At 41.5% G+C, this 27,225-nt stretch overlaps 1 protein-coding gene across 3 annotated transcripts in view; it reads left to right on the forward strand.

Moving 5' to 3' along the window:
• The first annotated feature begins 3,657 nt into the window (after window positions 1-3,657).
• slc36a1 (solute carrier family 36 member 1) overlaps window positions 3,658-27,225 on the forward strand; it is a 66,154-nt gene continuing 42,586 nt past the window's right edge. For 2 of the 3 annotated variants that reach the window (XM_063053138.1, XM_063053140.1), the window contains exons 1-5: window positions 3,688-3,771; window positions 4,155-4,217; window positions 15,077-15,254; window positions 15,901-15,991; window positions 24,836-24,924. In XM_063053138.1, coding sequence (XP_062909208.1) covers window positions 15,106-15,254; window positions 15,901-15,991; window positions 24,836-24,924 — 329 coding nt within the window. In that variant the 5' untranslated portion in view covers window positions 3,688-3,771; window positions 4,155-4,217; window positions 15,077-15,105. Of the gene's footprint in view, window positions 3,772-4,154; window positions 4,218-15,076; window positions 15,255-15,900; window positions 15,992-24,835; window positions 24,925-27,225 lie in introns of all 3 variants that reach the window. The other variant, XM_063053139.1, reaches the window with a different exon arrangement.

A 27,225-nucleotide genomic window follows, 5' to 3' on the forward strand; every position in this document is an offset into this window, starting at 1 on the left:
TTCTTTCAGTCCTGTGCAGTAGCCCCACCCATACCAGACAGTGATGCAACTTGTCAGAATGTTCTCCACTGTACATCTATAGAAGTTTTTGCATGTACTTGTTGACATACCAAATCTCTTCAAACTCCTAATGAAGTATAGTCACTGTCTTGCCTTCTTTATAACTGCATCAACATGTTGGGACCAGGTTAGATCCTCAGAGATCTTGACACCCAGGAACTTGAAACTACTCACTCTCTCCACTTCTGATCCCTCTATGAGGATTGGTATGTGTTCCTTCATTTTACCCTTCCTTAAGTCCATAATCAGCTCTTTTGTTTTACTGACGTTGAGGGCAAGGTTGTTACTGCGACACCACTCCACTAGTCGGCATATCGAGCTCCTGTATGCCCTCTCTTCTCCATCTGAGATTCTACCAACAATAGTTGTAAGATCAGCAAATTTATAGATGGTATTTGAGCTATGCCTAGCAACACAGTCATGGGTATAGAGAGAGTAGAACAGAGGGTAAGCACACACCCCTGAGGTGCACCAGTGTTGATCATCAGCGAGGAGGAGATATTATCACCGATCTGCATAGATTGTGGTCTTCCAGTTAGGAAGTCGAGGATCCAATTGCAGAGGGAGGTACAGAGGCCCAGGTTCTGCAACTTCTCAATCAGGATTTTGGGAATGATGGTGCTAAATGCTGAGCTATAGTTGATGAACAGCACCCTGACATAGGTGTTTGTATTGTCCAGGTGGTCTAAGGCCGTGTAAAGAGCCATTGAGATGGCATCTGCCATTTGTGGTGATTGGCAAATTGCAGTGCGTCTAGGTCCTTGCTGAGGCAGGAGTTCAGTCAGTCATGGCCAACCTCTCAAAGCATTTCATCACTGTAGATGTGAGTGCTACTGGGCAATAGCCATTAAGATAGTCACTCTTCTCCTTATACATGCTCCCCTTATGAGACATCATTAGAGAGCATAACTTGATTTCCATAGTTATGTAGATCCCATACATTATATACCTCAGTTGAGCCTGATGATGATAAACACCTTTTCTTCTCTGACTGATGGTATGACTGTAATAAACAAATGGACGAGCAACAATTTCCTAAAACTAAACAAAGATAAAAACTGAAGTACTTTTGGTTGGTCCCAAAACCAAAAGTGCTAAAACTTCTTCATAGACTTGGGTCCCCTCGTAAAATCAGAAATAACAAGCCCAGATGTTATCACTGATTAAATTTGAATTTTAAATCCCACATAAATAAATTGACCAGAGCAGCATTTCTACACTTATGAAACATTGCAAAGGCATGTCCTTTACCGTCACATAATGCTGCTGAAAAACTAATTCACACCTTTATATCGAATAGATTACTGCAATGCACTTTTTACTGGTCTTCCAAAGCAATCCATTGACAAACTTCAATTCATTCAGAATGCTGCTACTGGACTTTTAACCAAAACCAGGATGAGGGAACAGATCACTCCCATTCTGGATACTCTGCATTGGCTTCCTGTATCTTTTATATTTGATTTTAAATTTCTTTTACTTGTTTTGAAAGCTCTCAATAGTCTGGGACTGGAGTACATCACAGAATCGCTTTCATTTTGCTCTCCCCTGCCTGAACTTTCAGGTTCTCTTCCGCTGGTCCCTTAAATCTAAACAACTTCCCTCAAAAGATAATTGGTGGTGATCTTTTTTAAACTATTAAGTGCTGTCTTGATGATGGAGTTGGCCTGTCTTCTCATCACACGCCCAATCCATTTCCAACGTTTCCTCATGAAGATTGTGGACAGGTCCACTTGGTAACACTGAAGGGAGTAGGGTATGGTTGGAGATCTTTCTTGGTCAGAAAATACAGAGGGTGCAGGAAATGCAAGAGACCAGTGACAATTTGGCGCTGTACCGTAGGGAACCACACCTGGGACACAATAGAGAAGATGGCCAAGGACAGACAGAGGGAGGGCCTTCACTGCTGCCTTAAACTATGCTCCTGAACTGAGGAATTCAACACCTTTAAATAATAAAGGATGCAGACTTGGCTGACACTTTTAAATGACAACTCAATATCTATTTATTTAACCTCATTTTTAAGAAACAGAATTTTCTTTTATTTTTATGTTGATACTTACTCCTATTGTAAAGCACATCACCTGTATGAAAAATGCTCTTTAATTATTATGTATCGGACTACAAAGTGAAAGCTCTTTATGTTAAATATTGCTAACTTGCAATGCCAAAAAGGGGAATTATCATGCTGTGCGAGCATCAGGACAGGAAAGGCCACTGACTCTGTTCTGGTATTTAACTAATTCATCTGTCTGGGCTCTGTACACACTTATACATCCTATATTCGGTGTTGTTAACTGAACAAGCCTCGGGAGCATTTTTGTGGTGTGTGAGAGCCCAAGATTTCCAATGCTCATTGTCCTCTGGCTGCTTGTCAATTGATCTCAGAGAAGCGGGTGAGGCTGCAGGGAGATTTCTGCCTTATTGCATGGCAAAATGTCTTGAATAAAAATCACCCTTACAGAATCCCACAGTACATACTCAAAATTCTCAAGGGTAAATAGAAAATTTATTCCCTTCAGTGGTACCACAGCAACAATCTGGCACTCAACATTAGTAAGAGGAAAGGGCTGATTGCGGACTTCAGGGAGGGTAAGACGAAGGAACACATACCAATCCTCATAGAGGGATTAGAAGTGGAGAGAGTGAGCAGCTTCAAGTTCCTGGGTGTCAAGATCTCTGAGGATCTAACCTGGTCCCAACATATCAATGTAATTATAAAGAAGGCAAGACAGCAGCTATACTTCATTAGAAGTTTGAAGAGATTTGGCATGTCAACAAATACACTCAAAAACTTCTATAGTTGTACCGTGGAGAGCATTCTGACAGGACCAAAAGAAGCTGCAGATGGTTGTATATCTAATCAGCTCCATCTTGGGTACTAGCCTCACTTTTTTAATATGCAGTATTTCTGTTTTTTCACCTTTATAAAATCTATTCAATATACGTATACACTAATTGATTTACTTGTTTATTTATCATTATTTTTATTTATTTTTATCTCCTAGATTATATATTGCATTGAACCGCAGCTGCTAAGTTAACAAATTTCATGTCACACACCGGTAATAATAAACTTGATTTTGATTCTGATAGTTCAAGGCCCTCGGATACTAGATTCTGCTACTAATGGAAACATCTCCATTTCCACTCTAACGGAGCCTTTCAGTATCCGGTAAATTCCAAAGAGATCTCCTCTCAGAATCAGTATCAAGCTCGTTATCACTGTATTATCTGACGTCTTGCGGTAGTTGGAGCGAGCTTGGAGAAAGAATAACGAGTGAGGCAGTCAAACCTGTTCTGCTTCATGCTGGAGACGAGGGACGGATCTGTTCTACCCTTCCCTCCCAGTGCACACACTCACCCTCCCGGCAGAAAGACTGCCATTTAATTATTCAACCACTTGGAATTGCATTAATTTATTATGCCGATCCCACGCTCTCCTGAGTCCTGATGATGAAGTGTGACGACTGTTCACTCCCCCTCCATCGATGCTGCCCGACCCGCTGAGTTCCCCCAGTGCATCGGGCGCGTTGACCCGGCAGCTTCCCTCTCAGCCGCGGCTCGCCGGCAGTTTCCGGTCAGGTGACAGGCACGTGACAATGCACGTCACATGACTGGCGGCTTGTCGGCAGCCGGGGTGAAAGCCGGTTTCTGGTGGGGCTGGTGCCAGTGTCCCGGGGAAAATGAAGTGGCACTGAAATGAGAGAGGTGAGTGCTATGGTCGGGAGGGGGTTTACCATTTCCTTCCTTGCAGGAGTGGGGAATGCACAGGACAGCCTGATCGATGGGTTTGGTGTTAATCCCCTCCCCACCCTTTTCTATACTGCTTAATGCCCACTGGCCCACACCTATCCCGTTCTCTAGTGTTGCTACTTTCTACAGTTGTCAGGTTAACATGTAAGTCCCTTTCTCGTCTCGATTCTCCAACCCCTTCCTGTTTAAACCTGTTCAAATCTGTACGGTCATCGCGATTTTCTTGGTTGACAGCTGTGTTTTCGGCCACGTAGTGTCCAAACAATAGAATTGCTCTTAAATCTGCTTCCTTTTCTAAATGATTCTGAAAACTCTCCCACACTTCGTTCTTCCTCCAGTTCCATAAATTGCTTTGGGCGGGCCGGTGTTGTATTCTGATTTGGTAATGCTGGTATCCTTCGGTAAGTTGTCTTCTGAATGTAAATTGAAATTAATGAGTAATGTCCTAAGACGCGGACATTATTTTAAGAGAAGAGTAATGAACATTTTATGTGATTAATGCATGCTTTCTGATTTGAAATAGCCAAATCTTGAATTTTACGATTGCTTATGCACTTGAGGAAGGTTAATGGAATACAGATTTTGATTTTCCTGATGACTTGTTGCAGTTATTACGTGATTTTTTAAACACAAAATAATCTGCAGATGCTGGGTTCAAAGCAACACTCACAACACGCTGGAGGAACTCAGCAGGTCGGGCAGCATCCGTGGAAAAGATCGGTCGACGTTTCGGGCCGGAATCCTTCATCAGGACTGTAGAGGGAAGGGGCAGAGGCCCTATAAAGAAGGTGGGGGGAGGGTGGGAAGGAAAAGGCTGGTAGGTTCCAGGTGAAAAACCAGTAAGGGGAAAGATAAAGGAGTGGGCGAGGGAAGGCAGGGAGTTGTAGGCAGGAAAGGTGAAGGAATAGGGGAACACACTACCTTCTTTATAGGGCCTCTGCCCCTTCCCCCTACAGTCCTGACGAAGGGTTCCAGCCCAAAACATGGACCAATCTTTTCCACGTGATTTTTTTAACCTCAGACTTGCCTCTTGCCATCTTGCCTTCCTAGGTCTGACCATTCAATTAAAAATTTAAAAATAGCAAAAAGTACAATCTGTCCATATGATTGCACTTTTCTTAGGTTTTGTATTGAATAGAGTATCAGAAATGACTGCTGATGAAAAATTAGTGTTAATTGCCTGAGGCTGGAGGCTGTGGTTTCACACCCATTGCAGACAATGTGTCCATGAATGCAAGTTATGCCATATTGGAATTTTTTTTTTGTTGGTGAAGATGCTTTCTTTCAGAGGTAATGTTAAGCCTTCTCCGAGGATCGTCACCTTGTGATTGTGGCGAGGCTTGTGAGTTCCTGAGGTCTGGAGAGCGATGCCGCCTGGAGTTTAGACTTTTGGCACTTAGCTCCTGCTAGGGTCACCCATGGTGGTTTGGTCAAGGAGACGGTTCCAGAGAGACAGCAATCCCATGGTGGATCTGGCCTAAGATGATGACACATCACAATGGCATTGAAGATGGAGGAAGGCTGCAGCAGTGAAAGATCCCCAGTTGTCTTGTATTTTATGCTACTGGACCCTGACCCTGATCTGTCAAGGACCATGTGGTGGCTGCTCGTGCATCAGCCTCCCCATGTTAAACAAAGACACTCACACACAAGCGTTGCATCAAGGAAATCAACCCCAGCATTCCCATATGTGAATCCTCAAACTATTTTGAACAAGATCAGGGAAGCTGGCTGAGTACAGCTGGACAGCCTCTGCCATAGTCTTTGTTTTAAGATGAGCATTTCTCCGTAAAGTTCATTTAAAGTAATTTATTGCAGTTTGGTTCATTTTTCAAGATATAGAACAGTGCAATGTTCCTGTACTGTGGACAAACTGGCTTGAAAAGAAAAATATTCTTGTCTATTCCAGTGTAAATATTCTTTCAAATGCATGTTAAGACTTATGACCACTGAAATTGCTTTCTACAAGTGCACAAATGTGTGAACTTCTTTTTACTTATTCTGTAATTCAAGCTTTCTTGTTTTGTTTACAGTCAGATTTTTGCATTTTTCTGCTATTCTGAAACTTGTCCATTACTTAATGCTCTGCTCACTGATAGCCTTTATGACAGAGTTGTAGTTGTCTTCCCAAGTTCAAAGTCCCAGGTGTCTTTGGTTAATAAAAACAGACTGCATACAAGCAGAACAAAAGTTCTAAGCTGATGCTGTTGTTTTTGTGTTCCAGTGATGCAACCTTTGTTTTATTTGTTTATTGATTTTTTTTTACTTATCCTTTTGCTTCTGATCTTCTAAATCATATTCTCATTTAGATTCCCGGCTCAATAAAGTCTACTCAAAGCGATATCTAACTAGAAGATTATTGTAAGAGATACCATGTAAGTTCAGTTTAGAACTGTATTAGAAAACAATCTCTAGGTTTTTTATGTCATATGGGGGGGGGGAGAGGAATTTACTTGTAGCATGAAACTTTAAAAAAAAATTAATTTAAACAGACCTAGCATGCTATCTCTAATAATGTTCCATTTTAAAATTGTTGCAAACGGAGACTTTTAATATGCCAAGAATCAAGCTTTGACTTGTAAAGGCAGAAATACCTGAAGAAATGTTCAGCTTCTTTATGGAAGTTAAAGTTGATTTTAATTTCACTCTAGCCGAGCAGTGGTTTAATAACAGGATATTGATGAATGAGGAGGTAAGTGGAATTCTAAGGTACAGATTGCTGAGGATGAAGGGGGTTGTGGGAAGGGATAGGCAGACCAGAAGTGAGAGAGCGGAAAATGCTAGAGTCAGTTATCAAAGATGTGATAACAGCACATTTGGAAAGCGGTGAAATCACCGGACAAAGTCAGCATGGATTTGTAAAAGGAAAATCATGTCTGACGAATCTCATAGAATTTTTTGAGGATGTAGCTAGTAGAGTGGATAGGGGAGAACCAGTGGATGTGGTATATTTGGATTTTCAAAGGGCTTTTGACAAGGTCCCACACAGGAGATTAGTGTGCAAACTTAAAGCACACGGTATTGGGGGTAAGGTATTGGTGTGGGTGGAGAATTGGTTGGCAGACAGGAAGCAAAGAGTGGGAATAAACGGGACCTTTTCAGAATGGCAGGCAGTGACTAGTGGGGTACCGCAAGGCTCAGTGCTGGGGCCCCAGTTGTTTACAATATATATTAGTGACTTAGATGAGGGAATTAAATGCAGCATCTCCAAGTTTGCGGATGACACAAAGCTGGGCGGCAGTGTTAGCTGTGAGGAGGATGCTAAGAGGATGCAGGGTGACTTGGGTAGGTTAGGTGAGTGGGCAAATTTATGGCAGATGCAATTTAATGTGGATAAATGTGAAGTTATCCACTTTGGTGGCAAAAACAGGAAAACAGATTATTATCTGCATGGTGGCCGATTAGGAAAAGGGGAGGTGCAACGAGACCTGGGTGTCATTATACACCAGTCATTGAAAGTGGGCATGCAGGTACAGCAGGCGGTAAAAAAGGCGAATGGTATGCTGGCATTCATAGCAAGAGGATTTGAGTACAGGAGCAGGGAGGTACTACTGCAGTTGTACAAGGCCTTGGTGAGACCACACCTGGAGTATTGTGTGCAGTTTTGGTCCCCTAATCTGAGGAAGGACATCCTTGCCATAGAGGGAGTACAAAGAAGGTTCACCAGATTGATTCTTGGGATGGCAGGACTTTCATATTATGAAAGACTGGATTGACTAGGCTTATACTCATTGGAATTTAGAAGATTGAGGGGGAATCTTATTGAAACATATAAAATCCTAAAGGGATTGGACAGGCTAGATGCAGGAAGATTGTTCCCGATGTTGGGGAAGTCCAGAACGAGGGGTCACAGTTTGAGGATAAAGGGGAAGCCTTTTAGGACCGAGATTAGGAAAAACTTCTTCACCCAGAGCGGTGAATCTCTGGAATTCTCTGCTACAGGAAACAGTTGAGGCCAGTTCATTGGCTATATTTAAGAGGGAGTTAGATATGGCCCTTGTGGCTAAAAGAATCGGGGGTATCGGGGGGAAGGCTGGTACAGGGTTCTGAGTTGGATGATCAGCCATGATCAGACTGAATGGCGGTGCAGGCTCAAAGGGCCGAATGGCCTACTCCTGCATCTATTTTCTATGTTTCTATGATCCTTGCAGCACGCCGGAGAGGAGGAAAGTAGGGTATTTTTTACTTGTTGAAAGTGGCAAAAGATGATATGGCTGTATGCTGAAGCTAGGGAAATGAAAAGATGGAGCAGGTGATCTTTCTTGTCTGGGAAGAGGAGAGGGGAGTGCAGATGTGTAGTAAATGGAAGAAATGTGTATGGAGGCTTCATCAACAATAACAGAGGGGCAGCAAAGTTTCCTGAAGGACAGTGTTTTGGAAGTACTAGAGTGAAAAGGGTCCATTTTGAGTAGCGATGTGGCAGATAGGGAGAAACTGAGACTAATCGTCAGAATCAGGTTTAATGTCACTGCTATATGTCGTGAAATTTGTTAATTTAGCAGCAGTACAATGCAATACATGATATAGAAAAATAGATAAGTAAATCTCTTACAGTAAGTATATATATACAGTGGCATGCAAAAGTTTGGGCACCCCTGGTCAAAATTTATGTTACTGTTAATAGTTAAGTGAATTGTAGGATTGCTAGAAAGGCAAATCAATACCCCCGTTTGACTGCAAAAGACCTTCAGGAAGATTTAACAGACTCTGGAGTGGTGGTGCACTGTTCTACTGTGCAGCAACACTTGCACAAATATGACCTTCATGGAAGAGTTATCAGAAGAAAACCTTTACTGCCTCCTCACCACAAAATTCAGCATCAGATGTTTGCAAAGGAACATCTAAACAAGCCTGATGCATTTTGGAAACAAGTCCTGTGGACTGATTAGATTGGATTATGAGGACACGCAGTCCTCTTTTATTGTCATTTAGTAATGCATGCGTTAAGAAATGATACAATTTGTTCCTCCAGAATGATATCACAGAAACACAAGACAAACACAAAACAAGATGAAGTTAAAATAAGAACTTTTTGGTCGCAATGAGCAAAGCTATGTTTGGAGAAAAAAGGGTGCAAAATTTCATGAAAAGAACACCTCTCCAACTGTTGAGCATGGGGGTGGATCGATCATGCTTTGGGCTTGTGTTGCAGCCAGTGGCATGGGGAACATTTCACTGGTAGAGGGAAGAATGAATTCAATTAAATACCAGCAAATTCTGGAAGCAAACATCACACCGTCTGTAAAAAAGCTGAAGATGAAAAGAGGATGGCTTCTACAACAGGATAATGATCCTAAACACACATCAAAATCCACAATGGACCTCCTCAAGAGGCGAAAGCTGAAGGTTTTGCCATGGCCCTCACAGTCCCCTGACCTAAACATCACCGAAAAACTGTGGATAGACCTCAAAAAGAGCAGTGCATGCAAGACAGCCCAAGAATCTCACAGAACTAGAAGCCTTTTGCAAGGAAGAATGGGCGAAAATTCCCCAAACAAGAATTGAAAGACTCTTAGCTGGCTACAGAAAGCGTTTACAAGCTGTGATACTTGCCAAAGGGGGTGTTACTAAGTACTGACCATGCAGAGTTCCCAAACTTTTGCATGGGGCCCTTTTCCTTTTCTGTTATTTTGAAACTGTAAAAGATGGAAATAAAAAAGTAATCTTGCTTAAAATATTAAGGAAATGTGTAATCTTTAACTTTATGCCTTTTGGAAATCAGGTCACCTTTTACTTGCTTAGCTATTCACAGTAACAGAAATTTTGACTGGGGTGCCCAAACTTTTGCATGCCACTGTATATATTAAATAGTTAAATTAAAAATAGTGCAAAAACAGAAATAATATAAAAGGGACGTAGTGTTCATGGGTTCAATGTCCATTTAGGAATCGTATGGCAGAGGGTAAGAAGCTGTTCCTGAATCACTGAGTGTGTGCCTTCAGGCTTCTGTACCTCCTACCTGATGGTAGCGATGAGAAGAGGGCATGTCCTGGGTGGTGGGGATTCTTAATAATCTGAGGCACTGCTTTTTGAAGGCTAGGAGTGTGATGAAACTGACTCATTTTACAACTTTCTATAACTTCTTTCGATCCTGTGCAGTAGCTCTGCCACCCCATACCAGACAGTGATGCAGCTTGTCAGAATGCTCTCCACAGTACATCTGTAGAAGTTTTGTGAGTGTCTTGGGTAACAAGTCAAATCTTCTCAAACTCCTAATGAACTATAGCCACTGTCTTGCCGCCTTTATAGCTGCATCAATGTGTTGGGACCAGGTTAGATCCTCAGAGAGCTTGACACCCAGGAACTTGAAACTACTCACTCTCTCCACTTCTAATCCCTCTTTGAGGATTGGTTTGTGTTCCCTCATCTTACCCGTTCTGAAGTCCACAATCAGCTCTTTGGTCTTATTGACATTGAGTGTAAGGTTGTTGCTGTGATACCACTCAACTAGCTGGTATATCTTGGTCCTGTACACCCTCTCATCTCTGAGATTCTGCCAACAATGGTTGTATCTTCAGCAAATTTATAGATGGCATTTGAGCTGTGCCTAGCCACATAGTGATGGGTATAGAGACAGTAGAGCAGTGGGCTAAGCACATATCCCTGAGGTGTGCCAGTGTTGATCATTGGCAAGGAGGAGATATTATTACCAGTCTGCACAGATTGTGGTCTGCTGGTTAGGAAGCTGAGGATCCAGTTGCAAAGGGAGGTACAGAGGCTTAGGTTCCATAGCTTATCGATCAAGACTGTGGGAATGATGGTGTCCAACACTGAACTATGGTCAATGACTAGCATCCTGACATGGGTGTTTGTTTTTTCCAAGTGATCTAAGGCCGTGATAATACCATAAGGTACAGGTTCAGAATTAGGCAATTTGGCCCATTGCGTCTGCTCTGTCATTTCATCATGACTGATCCAATTTTCCTCTCAGCCCCAATCTCCTGCCTTCTCCCTATATTCCTTCATGCTTTGACCAATCAAGAATCTATCAACCTCTGCCTTAAATTTAAAGACTTGGCCTCCACAGCTGCCTGTGGTAATGAATTCCACAGATTCACCACGCTCTGGCCTCATCTCTGTTCTAAATGGATGCCCCCTGTTCTGAGTCTGTGTCCTCTGGTCTTAAGAAACATCCTCTCCACATTCACTCCATCGAGGCCTTTCACCACTCATATAACATATAACAATTACAGCACGGAAACAGGCCATCTCGGCCCTTCTAGTCCGTGTCGAACTCTTACCCTATCCTAGTCCCACCGAACTGCACTCAGCCCATAACCCTCCATTCCTTTCCTGTCCATATATCTATCCAATTTAACTTTAAATGACAACATCGAACCTGCCTCAACCACTTCTGCTGGAAGCTCGTTCGACACAGCTACCACTCTCTGAGTAAAGAAGTTCCCCCTCATGTTACCCCTAATCTTTTGTCTTCTAATTCTCAACCCATGTCCTCTTGTTTGAATCTCCCCCACTCTCAATGGGGAAAAAGTCTAACCACGTCAACTCTATCAATCCCCCTCATAATTTTAAACACCTCTATCAAGTCACCCGTCAACCTTCTACGCTCCAAAGAATAAAGACCTAGCTTGTTCAACCTTTCTCTGTAACTTAGGAGATGAAACCCAGGCAACATTTTAGTAAACCTCCTCTGTACTCTCTCAATTTTATTGACATCCTTCCTATAATTCAGTGACCAGAACTGTACACAATACTCCAGATTTGGCCTTACTAATGCCTTATACAAATTCAACATTACATCCCAACATGGGTTTCAATGAGGTCACTCTCCATTCTTCTGAATTCTGTGAATATAGGCCTAGAGCCACCAAACGCTCTTCATATGACAAGCCATTCAATCGTAGAGTCATTTTTATGATGCTCCTTTGAACAGTTTCAGCACAACCTTTCCGAGGGGCCCAAACCTCCTCACAATACTCCGTAAGTCCTCTCAATGCTTCATAAAGTCTCAACATTATACCCATGCATTTATATACTAGTCCTCCTGAAATGAATGCTAACATTGCACTTGCCTTTCCCACCAGAGATTCAACCTGCAAAATAACCTTTAGGGAATCGTGCACAAGGACTCCCACATCCTTTGTTCCTCGGTTTTTTGTATTTTCTTTCCATTTAGAAAATGGTCAATCCTTTCATTTCTTCTACCAAGTGCACGACCATACATTTGCTGACACTGTATTTCATCTGCCACTTCTTTGCCAATTCTCCTAATCTGTCTAAATCCTTCTGTAGCCTGTCTATTTCCTTAAAACTACCTGCCTCTCCACCTATCTTTGTATCGTCTGCAAACTTTGCAGCAAAGCCATCAATTCCATTATCCAATTCCTTGATATATAATGTAAAAAGAATCGGTCCCAACACAGACCCCTGTGGAACACCACAAGTCACTGGCAGCCAGTCAGAAAAGGCTCCCTTTATTCCCACTTTTTTGCCTCCTGCCAGTCAGCCACCACTTTATCCGTGCTGGAATCTTTCCTGCAATACCATAGGCTTGTAGCTTGTTAAGCAGCCTCTTGTGTGGCACCTTGTCAAAAGCCTTCTGAAAATCCAAGTGCACAACATCAACCAATTCTCCTTTGTCTATCCTGCTTGTTATTTTTCAAAGAATTTCAACATATTTGTCAGGCAAGATTTTCCTTTGAGGAAACTATTCCGACTAGAGTCTATTTTATCTTGTGTCTCCAGTTACCCTGAGACTCCATCCTTAATAATCGACCCCAACATCTTCCCAACCACTGAGATCAGACTAACTGGCCTATAGTTTCCTTTCTTCTGCCTCTGCTTTCTTGAAGAGTGCAGTGACATTTGCAATTTTCCAGTCTTCAGAAACCATTCTGGAATCTAGTGATTCTTGAAAGATCATTACTAATCCCTCCACATTCTCCTCAGTCACTTCTTTCAGAACTCTGGGGTGTACACCATCTGGTCCAGATGACTTGTGTACCTTCAGACCTTTCAGTTTCCCAAGGGCCTTCTCTTTAGTTATGGTAACTTCCCACGCTTCATTCCCCCTGACACCTGAAACTTCCACCATACTGCGAGTGTCTTCCACAGTGAAGACTGATGCAAAATACTTACTCAGTTCATCTGCTATTTCATTGTCCCTCCATTACTACCTCTCCAGCAACATTTTCCAGTGGATCGATTTCCAGACCTGCTTCTCTATCACTCTTTATGTATCTGCAGAAACCTTTGGTATCATCTTTAATATTATTGGCTGGCCTTCTTCATATTTCATCTTTAGTTTCTTAATGACTTTTTTTAGTTGCCTTCTGTTGGTTTTTAAAAGCTTCCCAATCCTCTAACTTCTCACTAACTTTTGATCTGGTTTATGCCCACTCTTTGGCTTCAACTTCTCTTGTTAGCAGTGGTTGTGTAATCTTTTCTTTAGAATACCTCTTCCTCTTTGGGATGTAGATATCGTCATAGTAGTCATAGTCATACTTTATTGATCCCGGGGGAAATTGGTTTTCATTACAGTTGCACCATAAATAAATAGTAATAAAACCGTAAATAGTTAAATAGTAATATGTAAATTATGCCAGGAAATAAGTCTAGGACCAGCCTACTGGCTCAGGGTGTCTGACCCTCCAAGGGAGGAGTTGTAAAGTTTGATGGCCACAGGCAGGAATGACTTCCTATGACGTCCCGTGTTACATCTGGGTGGAATGAGTCTCTGGCTGAATGTACTCCTGTGCCCAACCAGTACATTATGTAGTGGATGGGAGACATTGTCCAAGATGGCATGCAACTTGGACAGCATCCTGTACCTTACGAATTGCTTCCAGAAACTCCAGCCATTGCTGCTCTGCCATCATCCCTGCCAGTGTTCTTTTCCAATCAAATCTGGCCAACTTCTGTGTAGTTCCCTTTATTCCACTGTAATACTGACACATCTGACTTTATCTTCTCTTCACCTGGGATAGTTTGTCTCATGGGATGGAAATGGAAAATCAGAAAAGGGAAGGGAAATGTCAAAAGTAGATCAGGTGAATTTGAGAGAAGGGTGGAGGTTGGTGATAAAAGTGATTGAAATTATGAAATCTGCACTAGTGCAGAAAGCTGCACCAAAGTGTTGACGAAGGACCTGTACTGAGCTGTTCTGTGTTTTTGAAGTGTATGTCCACACACCCACAGACCCCCAAAGTAAAAGTTTAGTCAATTGGCACTGATTAAGCTTACTGATACTTTGTCAGAAATATGGAATACAAAAATGGGGAGGTTCAAAGTAAATTTATCAACAAAGTACATGCACGTCACCATAAACTACCCTGAGATTCATTTTCTTGCGGAAACACGATAGAAACACGATAGATTCACTAAAAAACCATGCACAATAACGATAGACAAACAACCAGTGTGCCAAAGCTGGCCGACTGTGCAAAGAGAAAACTGAGGGGGAAAAAAACAAAATAATTATAAATAAATAAACAATAAATATTGAGAACACGAGGTTATAGAGTTCTTGAAAGTCAGTCCTTGGGTTGTGGAATCTGTTCAGTGCTAGAGTGAGTGAAGGTATCCACACTGATTCAAGATCCAGATGCTTGAGGGGTAATAACTGTTCCTGTACCTATAGTGTACGGTTAGAACTGTTATTTAAGGAAAAGATTTCACAAACTGTATACATTTCTCATGATCATATAGTAGGAATCTGGAAGGAGCTTCATTTTACACGAATACATTGGGCCTGAAATCTTCTGCTTCCATACATAATGTAAATATTCATGCAGGAAAATGTGAGAAGCCAGCATGTTGAGTTTGGAGGAATGGTGCAACACCTACAAAATGCTGGAAGAACTCAGCAGGCCAGGCAGCATCTCTGGAAAAGAGTAAACAGTCGACATTTCAGGCCAAGACCCTTCATCAGGTCCTGTCTCATTTAAATAAATGTCAGCAATATAGAATCGAGTTAGAAAAGGTAAGGTTTTCAATGAGTGTCATTCTTTGTGGTGGCTGAGATTTGAAATCTCATTGCAGATAACTTGATAACTTGTAAATAAATAATATGTGGCATTAACATTTATATCCTCCTCAGAACTTACCCCCAGCATTTTCAAAAATAAATGGGGAGAAGGAGCCTGATGAGATTACCCCACTCTCAGAGCACATTTGGCGTTCTGTGTTTTGAGGAAAAAATGCATTACCAATATCGTGCTTAGTTGTGGAACAAGTGTGATGTGTCCCATTAATTAAATTAAAAGTCACATGTTCCATAGTTAATTTCAAATATCTTTAGTTTGCAGCAGTTTTTGAGAGGCTATCACCATGTCGACCAGAAGGCTGAAAAATGAAGACTACAATGATTATAGCTCAATGGAAAACAGCCCGGACAATGACAGCTCGTCACCTGACATCTCAGAAGCACAACAAAATCTGGGCAATTACCAGCGTCTAAATGAAAATGCAGGCACCACGTAAGTGTCACAAACATTTGAAACAATAGTTTGTTTCTAAATATCAATCAATACCTGGGTAGCAGAACTTCTTTCATCTGTGGGTGATGTCTTTGGTTTGTTTTGGGGAAGGGGAATGCTTTCTAGGTGTAGACTTTACAAATGATTGGTTAACTGATTAATTGGGGTGATGGATGTGAATAAGGAGAAGCACTATCTCGCTGTTTAAAAAAAATTCTGTTTTTGCACTACGTATTTTAACTTAGCTATTTAATATACATATATACTTGATATAATTTAGTTTATTTTCTATATTTATCATGTATTACATTGTACTGCTGCCGCAAAGTTCACTAATTTCACGACATGAAGTTGGCATTAAACCTGATTCAGATTCATTTATTTATCTCACACACAAAAACATACAGGCTATGGCTAGGCTGTTTGAATTGTCAGAGTATGAAGGTTTATTTTGAAACAATTAACAAAATGAGTTTGTGTAATTTGAATCTTTTATGACTGTGTGATCTCCTGTGAATAAATGTATATAGAGCTAGAAAACTACGATTTTGATCTTGAACTGTGGATTAATTTGATGGTTCAGTTATGCTGGGCTGTGTGATTGGAATAAGGAAGCAACTTTTAGTCATTTTCTTACCTCTTCTAGGTGTATACAGACATTAATTCACTTGTTGAAAGGCAACATCGGAACAGGGCTACTTGGCCTTCCTCTGGCAGTGAAGAATGCGGGTATTGTGGTGAGATACTTTGAACTTTCTCACAGTGTTACGCAATTGACATTTTGTAATTAACTCATTGTTTGCCCTGGGCAGCCTTTGTATTACACACAGTTAGAAATGCAATATGATTGCACCTTATTGTTTACATAGATTGCACTTTCTCTTTGGCTGTTACACTTTATTCTGCATTGTTCCACCTTAGTGAGTGCAATCATCTGCAGAGCAGACTCAATGGGCCAAATAGACTAATTCTGCTCCACTATCTTTTGGTCTTGTGTCTTATGGCTTGAATAGAAAGCAAGAAAAGCTTTTCATTTCATACATGTGATAATAGTAAATAAATTCCAATTCCTGAATGTTTTGGGATTGTAAATTGTATGCTGGAATTACATTATGATCTGAAATCCTCTATTACATACGCATGTAACGTGAGGTTGTTACTTGTGGCAAGTTTGGGGTTTTCAATGCAGGAAGGAAAGTAATTTGAATGATGAGCAATGGGGCTAGGCATGGGGTCTGCCGGCAAGAAATCACTCAAACATGTGAATGATGATGGAATTGAACCAGCAAGCATACAAAACGTCCAGAGGATATGAACAATTTCTGAGATCCTTGCACTGACTTGTTTCATCCACTACAATACCCACGATGTTGCTTTGACCTATATACAATGGTCATATACAATACTTCACAATGAATCTAACCCACCTGTCCTACACAGCTCATAAACCTCTATTTTTCATACATAGATGCGTCTATGCAAGTCACATGTCCCTGTTGATTCAGCCTACACCACCTCTGCCAGCAGTGCGTTCCAAGCACTTGTTACCCTCTACTTTAAACTACATTCTTCTGTAAACTTTCCATTGCTCACCAGAAATCACTTGCTAAACACAAATCATCGGTGTTCATTAAAAATGGCCACAGCTTTATAAATTACCAATGAAATTTTTTTCCCTAATAGTGAACAATTTGTATTGCAAATAAGCCAGACAGAATTTCCTTCATTTCCCTTTACTTTTAATTTTATTTTGCAATGCAGCCCAGAGTAGACCCTTCCGGTCCTTCAATCCATGCCACCCCAGCAACCCCTGACAGCCCTCGTTAATCCTAATCTAATCATGGGACACTTTACAGTGACCAATTAACCTACCTGGTAGGTCTTTGGACTGTAGGAGGATCTGGAGGACCCAAAGAAAACCCATGCATTCCACAGGGAGAACATAAAGAGACTCCTTACAGAACGGCGCTGGGATTGAACTCCAAACTCCGGAATGCCTCAAGTTGTAATAGTGTCAAACTGACTGCTAACTTACCGTGACGCCCTGCAACTTCAGCAAGCAAAGTCAACCCACTGTGGAATTCTTTGCTGTTATATTTGCGGTGAAAGGAGAAAATTGGTTCAGTTTATTGAATGTTTTCCCCTTAGTGTCATGACTGATATCTAGCATAAGAATTTGCTAAAGTCACATTAGGGTTTCAATTCCCCCTGGTGTGTGGTGTGAGTGCCATACTTATGTTTATCTAATTCTTCCACTGTTTAGGGCTCACTACTTGTCTTGACTGATAGACAAGTAACCAGTTAACCAATTTCCCCTGGGATCAATAAAGTATGACTATGACTAGACAGCTGAACCAGGATCAGATTTTTGTTCTGCACAACTTTGAAGAGAAATGAGTGCCGGGTGAAAGCTATTGGGGCAGGAATATTCATCAAATGTTTTTAACGTTGCGGTCCAACTTCCTAAAGAACCAAAACACTCTGCTAGTTTCCATTGCTTAATTCTAACCAATTTTGTTACCTGATTTCTGCATGTTTCAAAATGACATTATTCTTCCTTAGAAGCATCATCCTAGACCCTTTGCCTAGTAATCCTGTCTGGTTTTATTAGCTCTTCGTGCTGAAGTTGGCCTTGAAATAGTGGTGGGCTTTGAACTACTGCGGTTCTTGTTTTTTTTTATCAGGGAGTCAAAAGTTAAGTTAAGATTGCAGGAGAATGTGATTGAGAGGGTGGAGTGGAAATTGATGGCTGAATGGCCTAGTCCAGCTCCTATGTCTTATCGTCTTTTGGCACTAGGTAAGGCAGCATTGTTTACACAAAGAGAAATATAGTAGTGATAGTGTGTGTAGTTGTCTTATTTAGAGATGCAGCACGATAACGGCTCTTTTCAGCCCAGTGAGCCCAATTGCACTCACGTCGCCAATCAAGTGACTTGAATGCCTTTGGAATGTGTTTTGGTACCACCAGCTTACAGTGTCAAGAGTTGATAACTGTACGTTTGATTTGCATGTGTGCATTGAAAAGAAATGGCATTTTGCAGCTTTTTTTCCTGGGGCTGGTGAGTGACAGACTTTGTCAGTTGGACCTATTACCCTTTTTCAATGGTTCCCAACCCTTTTTTAATGCCATATGCTAATACCATTAAGCAAGGGGTCCATGTACCCTAGGTTGAGAAACTGTGCTCCTTTCAATGTTTTATATCAAATGTACAGCATAGAAAACACTTAGTTCAGCTGCTCTGTTGTGTTCTTTGTCCCTTGTGTTTACCTGTCTTCTCTTGAATGAGCCTCAACCATTTCTAATGGCATACTGTACTTGTCAGTGAAAATGATAGAATCCACTATACGGAAGTGATTACTGAATAATAGAACTGGGCAGAGTTGTTTAATAAACGTTTGAGAGTGTAGCTAGCGGAACAGGTCGAAGTAGACAACCTAGTGCTGTATTTGGACGTTGTAAAGGTCTTCATAATCTCATGTGGTAAATTAGAATGCAGAGCATTAGGAATACCACCACAGCTGGAGCATTGGTCGATGGATGAAAAACTGTAGGAATAAGCAGATCCGACTGGTAACATGTTGTTAGGACGTATATTGGAGTTAGGGTATAGAGCGAGTATTAACTTTACCATCAGCCATTTTTCAGACTGAACATGGATTGTAGATTGAATTTAAAATCTAGCCCTGAATAGTAGTTTCCCTGGAGCAATGGACTGGAGTTGATTGCAAACCAGACAATGCTAATTAACATTCATTTTGGGTGTCTGGAGTGTGGGTGCGAAGAGGGAGGTGTGTGAATACTGTATGTAATTCAAAGGAAGCATTACAAATATGTTGTAACTATAGAATTGTCCTCCTGTTACCTTTGATGTTTAGCACATAGAAATGTCATGTAGTATTAGGTTGGGAGGACTCTTCCTCCTCGAGTGTCTCAATATGATGCCTGCTGCTCATTTTTGTTGAAAACAGCACCTCTATGTCCACTAGCTTCACATGACTTTGTTCACATTACAGCATGTGACACCCTAGTTGTGTACAGTCTACGTTAATAATTTGGGAACGGATAGATAGATATACTTTATTGATCCCGAGGGAAATTGGGTTTCGTTATAGCCGCACCAACTAAGAATAGAGCATAACTATAGCAATACAAAAATCACAAACAATCAAAACAACAAAATGCAAACTATGCCAGATGGAAAATAAGTCCAGGACCAGTCTATTGGCTCAGGGTGTCTGACCCTCCACGGGAGGAGCTGCAAAGTTCGATGGCCACAGGCAGGAACGACCTCCCGTGCCGCCCAGTCTTGTATCTCGGTGGAATATGGCCGAAGTCCAACAGTAAAAAGCTGGACCATGACCGTGTTTACTGATGGTGAAAAACTAGGCAGCTGTGAGAAAGGTGCAGGGAGGACAGTCAGTAACTTAGAGTGGAAGCAACTTTATGAATGGAATGTATTATGTTAAAATGTATAGTCATCCAATCAAAATTTGAAAGATTTTGGTATTCTGAGAGCCCAGGAGTCCTTGCCAGGCAAGAACAGGAAGAGAATTGAGCGGTAGTGTTTGCATGCAGGTAGATTGGCATCCAGTAACAGCCACATAGGCTGAAGGCCCTGTTCCATGTTCTAATTCCCTATCTAAGAAGACTTCACTCACACTCCTGCACTCTACTGGTCCATCTTCTAATTCACTATCTAAGGCTACGTCCACACTAGACTGGATAATTTTGAAAACGCTGATTTTGCGTAATAACGATAGGCATCCACACCAAGCGTTTTTCAAAATACCTCTGTCCACATTAGACGGATATTTGGGCGAATCTCCTCGTACTGGGCATGCGCAGGACACACAGAAACCAAGCGAAGAGGAAACGGTATACTTGGTGCACGTTTGCTCAGTTACAGACTAGAAAAACTTAAAAGGAGTTGCTGTTGGCTCTCGTGCAGGAGGACTTAAAACTGAAAAAAAACAAATATTGGAGCGTATGCAGGCAACTGACGGAGTTCGCGGACAGTAAGATCCGACTGATGTCGAACATTGAAGAACTGACTAACTCTGTTGCATTAATAAAGCACCTTGTTAAATGTATAAAACATGTCTGCATCAGTGTTATCTTGTATTTCCATACAATGTTACATTAGGCTGTTATACATCTATTGTCAGAGAAGTACTTGCATAAATAGGTAAACCACCTTCATACAAGCAAGGACAGAAAACAGGGCAAAGTGAGTATACGTATTTATTCAGTAAGCTATGGGTCAAAGTATTTGGTGAGTACATTTCTAACTCTTCTGGCTTCAGTCTCGTTGCCGTCTGTTCTGAAATTGTTAGGTGGTGTGGGGGGGGGTTGCGTTCAAGAAAACAATGAAATGCCACGCTGCCGCCATCTGTTCCGGCACGTCATGACAGCGTTTTTGAAAATATCCGTTTACCCCGTCCACACTGCTCTGCACAATCAGCGTTTTCAAATTTACACACTCTGGAGAAAAATGCTGTTTCAGTGTGGATGGAGGGTCAAATCGAAGAGAAAAAGCTTTGGTGTCAGATTTATCCAGTCTAGTGTGGACGTAGCGTAAGAACACTTCACTCACATTCCTGCACTCTGCTGCAATTGGCAACATGTCCTTCTGAGTGTGATCAGACTCATAGAATAAAGTATTTCATTTGCCATTTCACAAGGGGTCAATATAACAGGAGCTGAAATGCATCTAACTTTCTCTCAAACCTGCCTGCAATGATGCCGATGTCAGTTTACCTTCCTGCTTGCTTTCTGAATAACCATGTCATCTTTTAAAACTGATTCTGTATTTAATTTCTCTTGTGCTTACTTTATTTCCTTCAATGGCCCTCTGCAATTTCAGCTTCTTGTTTATTTTTGACTAAATTTGCATTATTTCTCATCAAGGGTTCCTGAACCTTGCTATCCTGCCCTTCTTCCTCACACGTTGGCCATGAATCATGATGAGCTGGTCTTTAACCATCTCCCATTCGTCAGATGTGGACTTGCCCAATCTACTCTTAGTTATGAGGAGAGATTACCCATACTGTTGAGGGTAGCAGAATGATTGGTGATCTCATTGAAACACACTCTGCAAACTCAATATTGTGCTGCAACCATTGGCAACCTCCTCATTATCTACAATTGGTACTATAACAATCTGCTCTTTTGGTTTTTGCATTGTTTCTTTTTTTTTGCAATTGCCTCGATCCAAATGAATGAAGGTCTGTAACTAATCACGAGTTGTAAAGCATGGAAAGGTGTTATTCAATGCTTACAGGAGGTGGTAATTTCTTGATATTTTTTGTATGGCTGCCTCCATATCAGTCCAAGCCCCATGTCTGGATGTTGCCCTTAAGCACTGAACCATAGAACCATAGAAACTACAGCACAGAAACAGGCCCTTTGGCCCTTCTTGGCTGTGCTGAACCATTTTCTGCCTAGTCCCACTGACCTGCACATGGATCATATCCCTCCATACACCTCCCATCCATGTATCTGTCCAATTTATTCTTAAATGTTAAAAAAGAACCCGCATTTACCACCTCGTCTGGCAGCTCATTCCATACTCCCACCACTCTCTGTGTGAAGAAGCCCCCCCTAATGTTCCCTTTAAACTTTTCCCCCCTCACCCTTAACCCATGTCCTCTGGTTTTTTTCTCCCCTTGCCTCAGTGGAAAAAGCCTGCTTGCATTCACTCTATCTATACCCATCATAATTTTATATACCTCTATCAAATCTCCCCTCATTCTTCTATGCTCCAGGGAATAAAGTCCTAACCTATTCAACCTTTCTCTGTAACTGAGTTTCTCAAGTCCCGGCAACATCCTCGTAAACCCTCTCTGCACTCTTTCAACCTTATTTATATCCTTCCTGTAATTTGGTGACCAAAACTGAACACAATACTCCAGATTCAGCCTCACCAATGCCTTATACAACCTCATCATAACATTCCAGCTCTTATACTCAATACTTTGATTAATAAAGGCCAATGTACCAAAAGCTCTCTTTATGACCCTATCTACCTGTGACGACACTTTTAGGGAATTTTGTATCTGTATTCCCAGATCCCTCTGTTCCACTGCACTCCTCAGTGCCTTACCATTAACCCTGTATGTTCTACCTTGGTTTGTCCTTCCAACGTGCAATACCTCACACTTGTCAGTATTAAACTCCATCTGCCATTTTTCAGCCCATTTTTCCAGCTGGTCCAAGTCCCTCTGCAGGCTCTGAAAACCTTTCTCACTGTCTACTACACCTCCAATCTTTGTATCATCAGCAAACTTGCTGATCCAATTTACCACATTATCATCCAGATCATTGATATAGATGACAAATAACAATGGACCCAGCACTGATCCCTGTGGCACACCACTAGTCACAGGCCTCCGCTCAGAGAAGCAATTCTCTACCACCACTCTCTGGCTTCTTCCATCGAGCCAATGTCTAATCCAATTTACCACCTCTCCATGTATACCTAGCGACTGAATTTTCCTAACTAACCTCCCATGCGGGACCTTGTCAAAGGCCTTACTGAAGTCCATGTAGACAATATCCACTGCCTTCCCTTCATCCACTTTCCTGGTAACCTCCTCGAAAAACTCCAACAGATTGGTCAAACATGACCTACCACGCACAAAGCCATGTTGACTCTCCCTAATAAGCCCCTGTCTATCCAAATGCTTGTAGATTCTGTCTCTTAGTACTCCCTCCAATAACTTACCTACTACTGACGTTAAACTCAACGGCCTATAATTTCCCGGATTACTTTTCGATCCTTTTTTAAACAACGGAACAACATGAGCCACTCTCCAATCCTCCGGCACTTCACTCATAGACAGCGACATTTTAAATATTTCTGCCAGGGCCCCCGCAATTTCAACACTAGTCTCCTTCAAGGTCCGAGGGAACACTCTGTCAGGTCCCGGGGATTTATCCACTTTAATTTTTCTCAAGACAGCAAGCACCTCCTCCTTTTCAATCCGTACAGTTTCCATGGTCTCACTACTTGATTCCCTCAATTCCATAGATTTCATGCCAGCTTCCTTAGTAAATATAGACGCAAAAAACCTATTTAAGATCTCCCCCATTTCCTTTGGTTCCGCACAAAGCCAACCACTCTGATCTTCAAGAGGACCAATTTTATCCCTTACAATCCTTTTGCTCTTAGTATATTTGTAAAAGCTGTTTGGATTATCCTTCACTTTAACTGCCAAGGCAACCTCATGTCTTCTTTTAGCCCTCCTGATTTCTTTCTTAAGTATTTTCTTAAACTTCTTATACTCCTCAAGCACCTGATTTACCCCCTGTTTCCTATACATTTCATAGAACTCTTCTTCTTTATCAGAGTTGCAATATCCCTTGAGAACCAAGGTTCCTTATTCCTATTCAATTTGCCTTTAATCCTAACAGGAACATACAAACTCTGCATTCTCAAAATTTCCCCTTTGAAGGCTTCCCACCTACCAATCACATCTTTGCCAGAGAACAACCTGTTCCAATCCACGCTTTTTAGATCTTTTCTCATTTCTTCAAATTTGGCCTTCTTCCAGTTCAGAACCTCAACCCTAGGACCAGATCTATCCTTGTCCATGATCAAATTGAAACTAATGGTGTTATGATCGCTGGAACCAAAGTGCTCCCCTACACAGACTTCTGTCACTTGCCCTAATTCGTTTCCTAACAGGAGATCCAATATTGCATCCCCTCTAGTTGGTCCCTCTATATATTGATTTAGAAAACTTTCCTGAACACATTTTACAAACTCTAAACCATCTAGACCCCTAACAGTATGGGAGTCCCCTATTAAAAATTAAAATCCCCTACCGCCACAACTTTATGTTTCCTGCAGTTGCCTGCTATCTCTCTGCAGATTTGCTCTTCCAAGTCTTGTTGACTATTGGGTGGTCTGTAATACAATCCCACTAATGTGGCCATACCTTTCCTGTTACTCACTGTGGAAAATTGTGGTCATGCAATGTGACTGAAAGTGAGAATACACAGTAGCGTAGCGGTTGGTATAATGCTTTACAGTGTGACAGGTGACCCAGGTTCCGTTCCCACCACTGCTTGTAAGCAGTTTGTACGTTCTCCCCATGACCATGTGGGTTTCCTCCGGGTGCTCCAGTATCCACCCACATTCCAACGATGGTTGATAGGTTAACTGGTCATTGTAAATTGTCCTGAGATTCGGTTAGGGTTAAATCGAGGGTTGTTGGGCAGTGTGACTTGAAGGGTTGGGAGTTAATTGTATTATGTGGAGTACAGACTTAGGCTAAATGGACTGTCAGAGAAAGTGAGTTCACCACAAAAAAAGCAAATGACAGAGATCAAAGATATAACATTTATTTGACCCATTTATTGATTCGGTTTAAAACAGGCACTCAGTAGCAATGAATGATTAAATGCACCTCTCCTTTAAGCCTGTTATTCTTCACTCATGTTGCTGTTTTTGTACTTGTAAGTTGTTTGCTTCAAGGGTTGGGCAGGATGTGAATCTAACAATATAGTAAGTTTTGTGACACACATAGTATGAGGCTAGTGTGGAATCATTTTAATTCCCTTTTCTGTCGGTCCACAGCTCGGTCCAATCAGCTTGGTTATCATGGGAGTGGTGGCTGTGCATTGTATGCAAATGCTGGTTAAATGCAGTCGCCATCTAAGTGTTAGGTAAGTTGTGGTTATATTAAAGTCCTACAGGAGGCATGTTTCTGATCTGCAATGCTTTTGGAGAGCTACTGTAAAGCATCTGCTTTTAAAGTTTAAGTGCAACATTGACATTTCATGGAGCTAACGGTTATAAATGAACTGAGTTCATTTTCATTAGTAGTGTATCTCGTAGATTAATGTGCAATGAGTCACTTGCAGCTCAGTATTTAGCCTCTGATCTCCAATTAGCAATCACATCTTGTAGCTGAATGGTAAACCTGCATTTCCCTTGCTCCCTGCCCACTTTCTGCTCTTGTTCTCTGGTGTTTAGGCTCTTCATGGAGATTAATGCCCAATACACCTTTTTCTTTCAATGGATGTAAATGTCACAGGTAAAACTGGCATTTATTTCTTATCTACTCACCAACGCATTTAAGAAGTTCACATTTTTTCTTAACAGAGGCACCCGTTAATCTGCATCCTGTAGGTACCCAGTCAACTATAGCAGGGTCCCTGCAGTGAGTAGCTATCTGGTGGAATATGGCCAGGCCCTGAGCCTCCAACAAACCTGACATGCTTTGATAGAGGCGAAGTGAGACAGAGCTTGAGCTTGGCCTTCCATCAAAGCTATCAAGAAATATCGATTTTTTTTTTAAACTATGAAATTCAAAAAAAATTCTTAATTGTAACTGTGTTTTAATGATTAAACCATTAAGCCACAAAGTAAAATAATGTGAAATAATGAGCAGCACTCACAAAACGCTGGAGGAACTCAGCAGGTCAGGCAGCATCTATGGAGAGAAATGAAGAGCCAACGTTTGGTCTGAGACCTTTTATTTGGATCTGTGGAGGCAGATATGATAGAAGTGTTTAAGAGGCTCTTTGTTAGGCTCATGAATACACAGAAACTGGAGGGAAATGGATCATTCCTGAAGTTAATGAACAGATCTTTTTTTTGGTTCTGTTGGCTCTGAGGGAAAGATTGTTGTAATGACATCATGTCATTAGGCTCTCTTTCCTTCCTATATTCTAACTCGTCGTTAGTCGATTACAGCCCACTGTGGGTGGTATCATCTGTGAACTTGTAGATGAAATGAGAGTAGAAACTGGCCACATAGTCGAGAGTGTACAGGGAGTAGAGTAGGGGTCCAAGAGCACCTGAGTTGAGATTACAGACTGCAGTCTGTTGGTCAGGAAGTCAAGCATCTGGTTGCAAAGAGAACTGTTCTTTCCCAGAATTCAAAGTTTTGGGATGAGTTTGCTTGTAATTATAGTATTGAAGGTGAAGCTGTCATTCATAAACACAGTATTCTAACGTAAGTGTCTTTAATCTTCAGAAGTTTCCGAGATCAGTGTAGGTACTTCTCAAAGAAGAATTCTGAAGGCAGGATGATGTAACCATGGCTCACAAGGGCTGTCAAAGCCAAAGAGAGGGCATAAAATGGAGCAACAATTAGTGGGAAGTTAAAGGATTGTGAAACTTTTAAAAACAAACAGAAGGCGACTGTCACGTACCCTGTGACGGGTTAAAGAACCAGCAGAAATGGAAATCATTTTGGAGTCCAGTATTGCTATTAACTAATAATATTTATTAGTAACTACGCAATACAATAATATAAATGCAGATAAATCAAACAGGTTAGCAAATGATTATATATAAGTAAGTGTGGAATATATAGGAAAACCAAGCTTCTTCAAGTCTTGGGGTAAATAGATAGTTTTATGATAATGAGTACAGTTCAGTTCGTGGTATTGAGTAGAGTAATGATGGAGAGAGAGGGAGAGATTTGAGTCTTCAGGTGAGCTGACACCATTGATCTTCTCATTGTCCTCTGAAATCCTTTAAAAGTCACCGACTGTGACTTCAACAAAGGGGACCGTTCTGTGGTGGAATCATCAACCCAGACAAAGGTTGGACACGTGGACAACTCCCCACCGGTCAAACCCTTTTCTCACTGCAAGAGCCACTGATCGATCCTCCAAAAACCCACTTTTTCTGTGGGCACAACAAAGCTCATTCAGTGTCCAAGAACATGTGCTGCAGGTCGATCATCTGACCTCCTATTTATCTCACCGTACTGAGTACCAACTGTCTCTCAAATAACTCCTTCTTTCTTTGTCTGCGTAAGAATGCGCTAGCAGGCCATGTCCTTGGGAAGTATAACCATGCTTCAGAGAAACTATAACATCGATTGTCCATCAAGTAACGCCACCCTGGGTCACCATAGTGACTTACGAGCTGATCGGTACCCTCCCTCTCTGAATTCAGTAGAAATCCTAAAGTTAGTCTCAGTTCCTCCTTGTGCCTTAAAGTGACAGTCC

Source organism: Mobula hypostoma, chromosome 7, assembly GCF_963921235.1.
Source record: "Mobula hypostoma chromosome 7, sMobHyp1.1, whole genome shotgun sequence".
In the NCBI taxonomy this organism is placed as follows: domain Eukaryota; kingdom Metazoa; phylum Chordata; class Chondrichthyes; order Myliobatiformes; family Myliobatidae; genus Mobula; species Mobula hypostoma.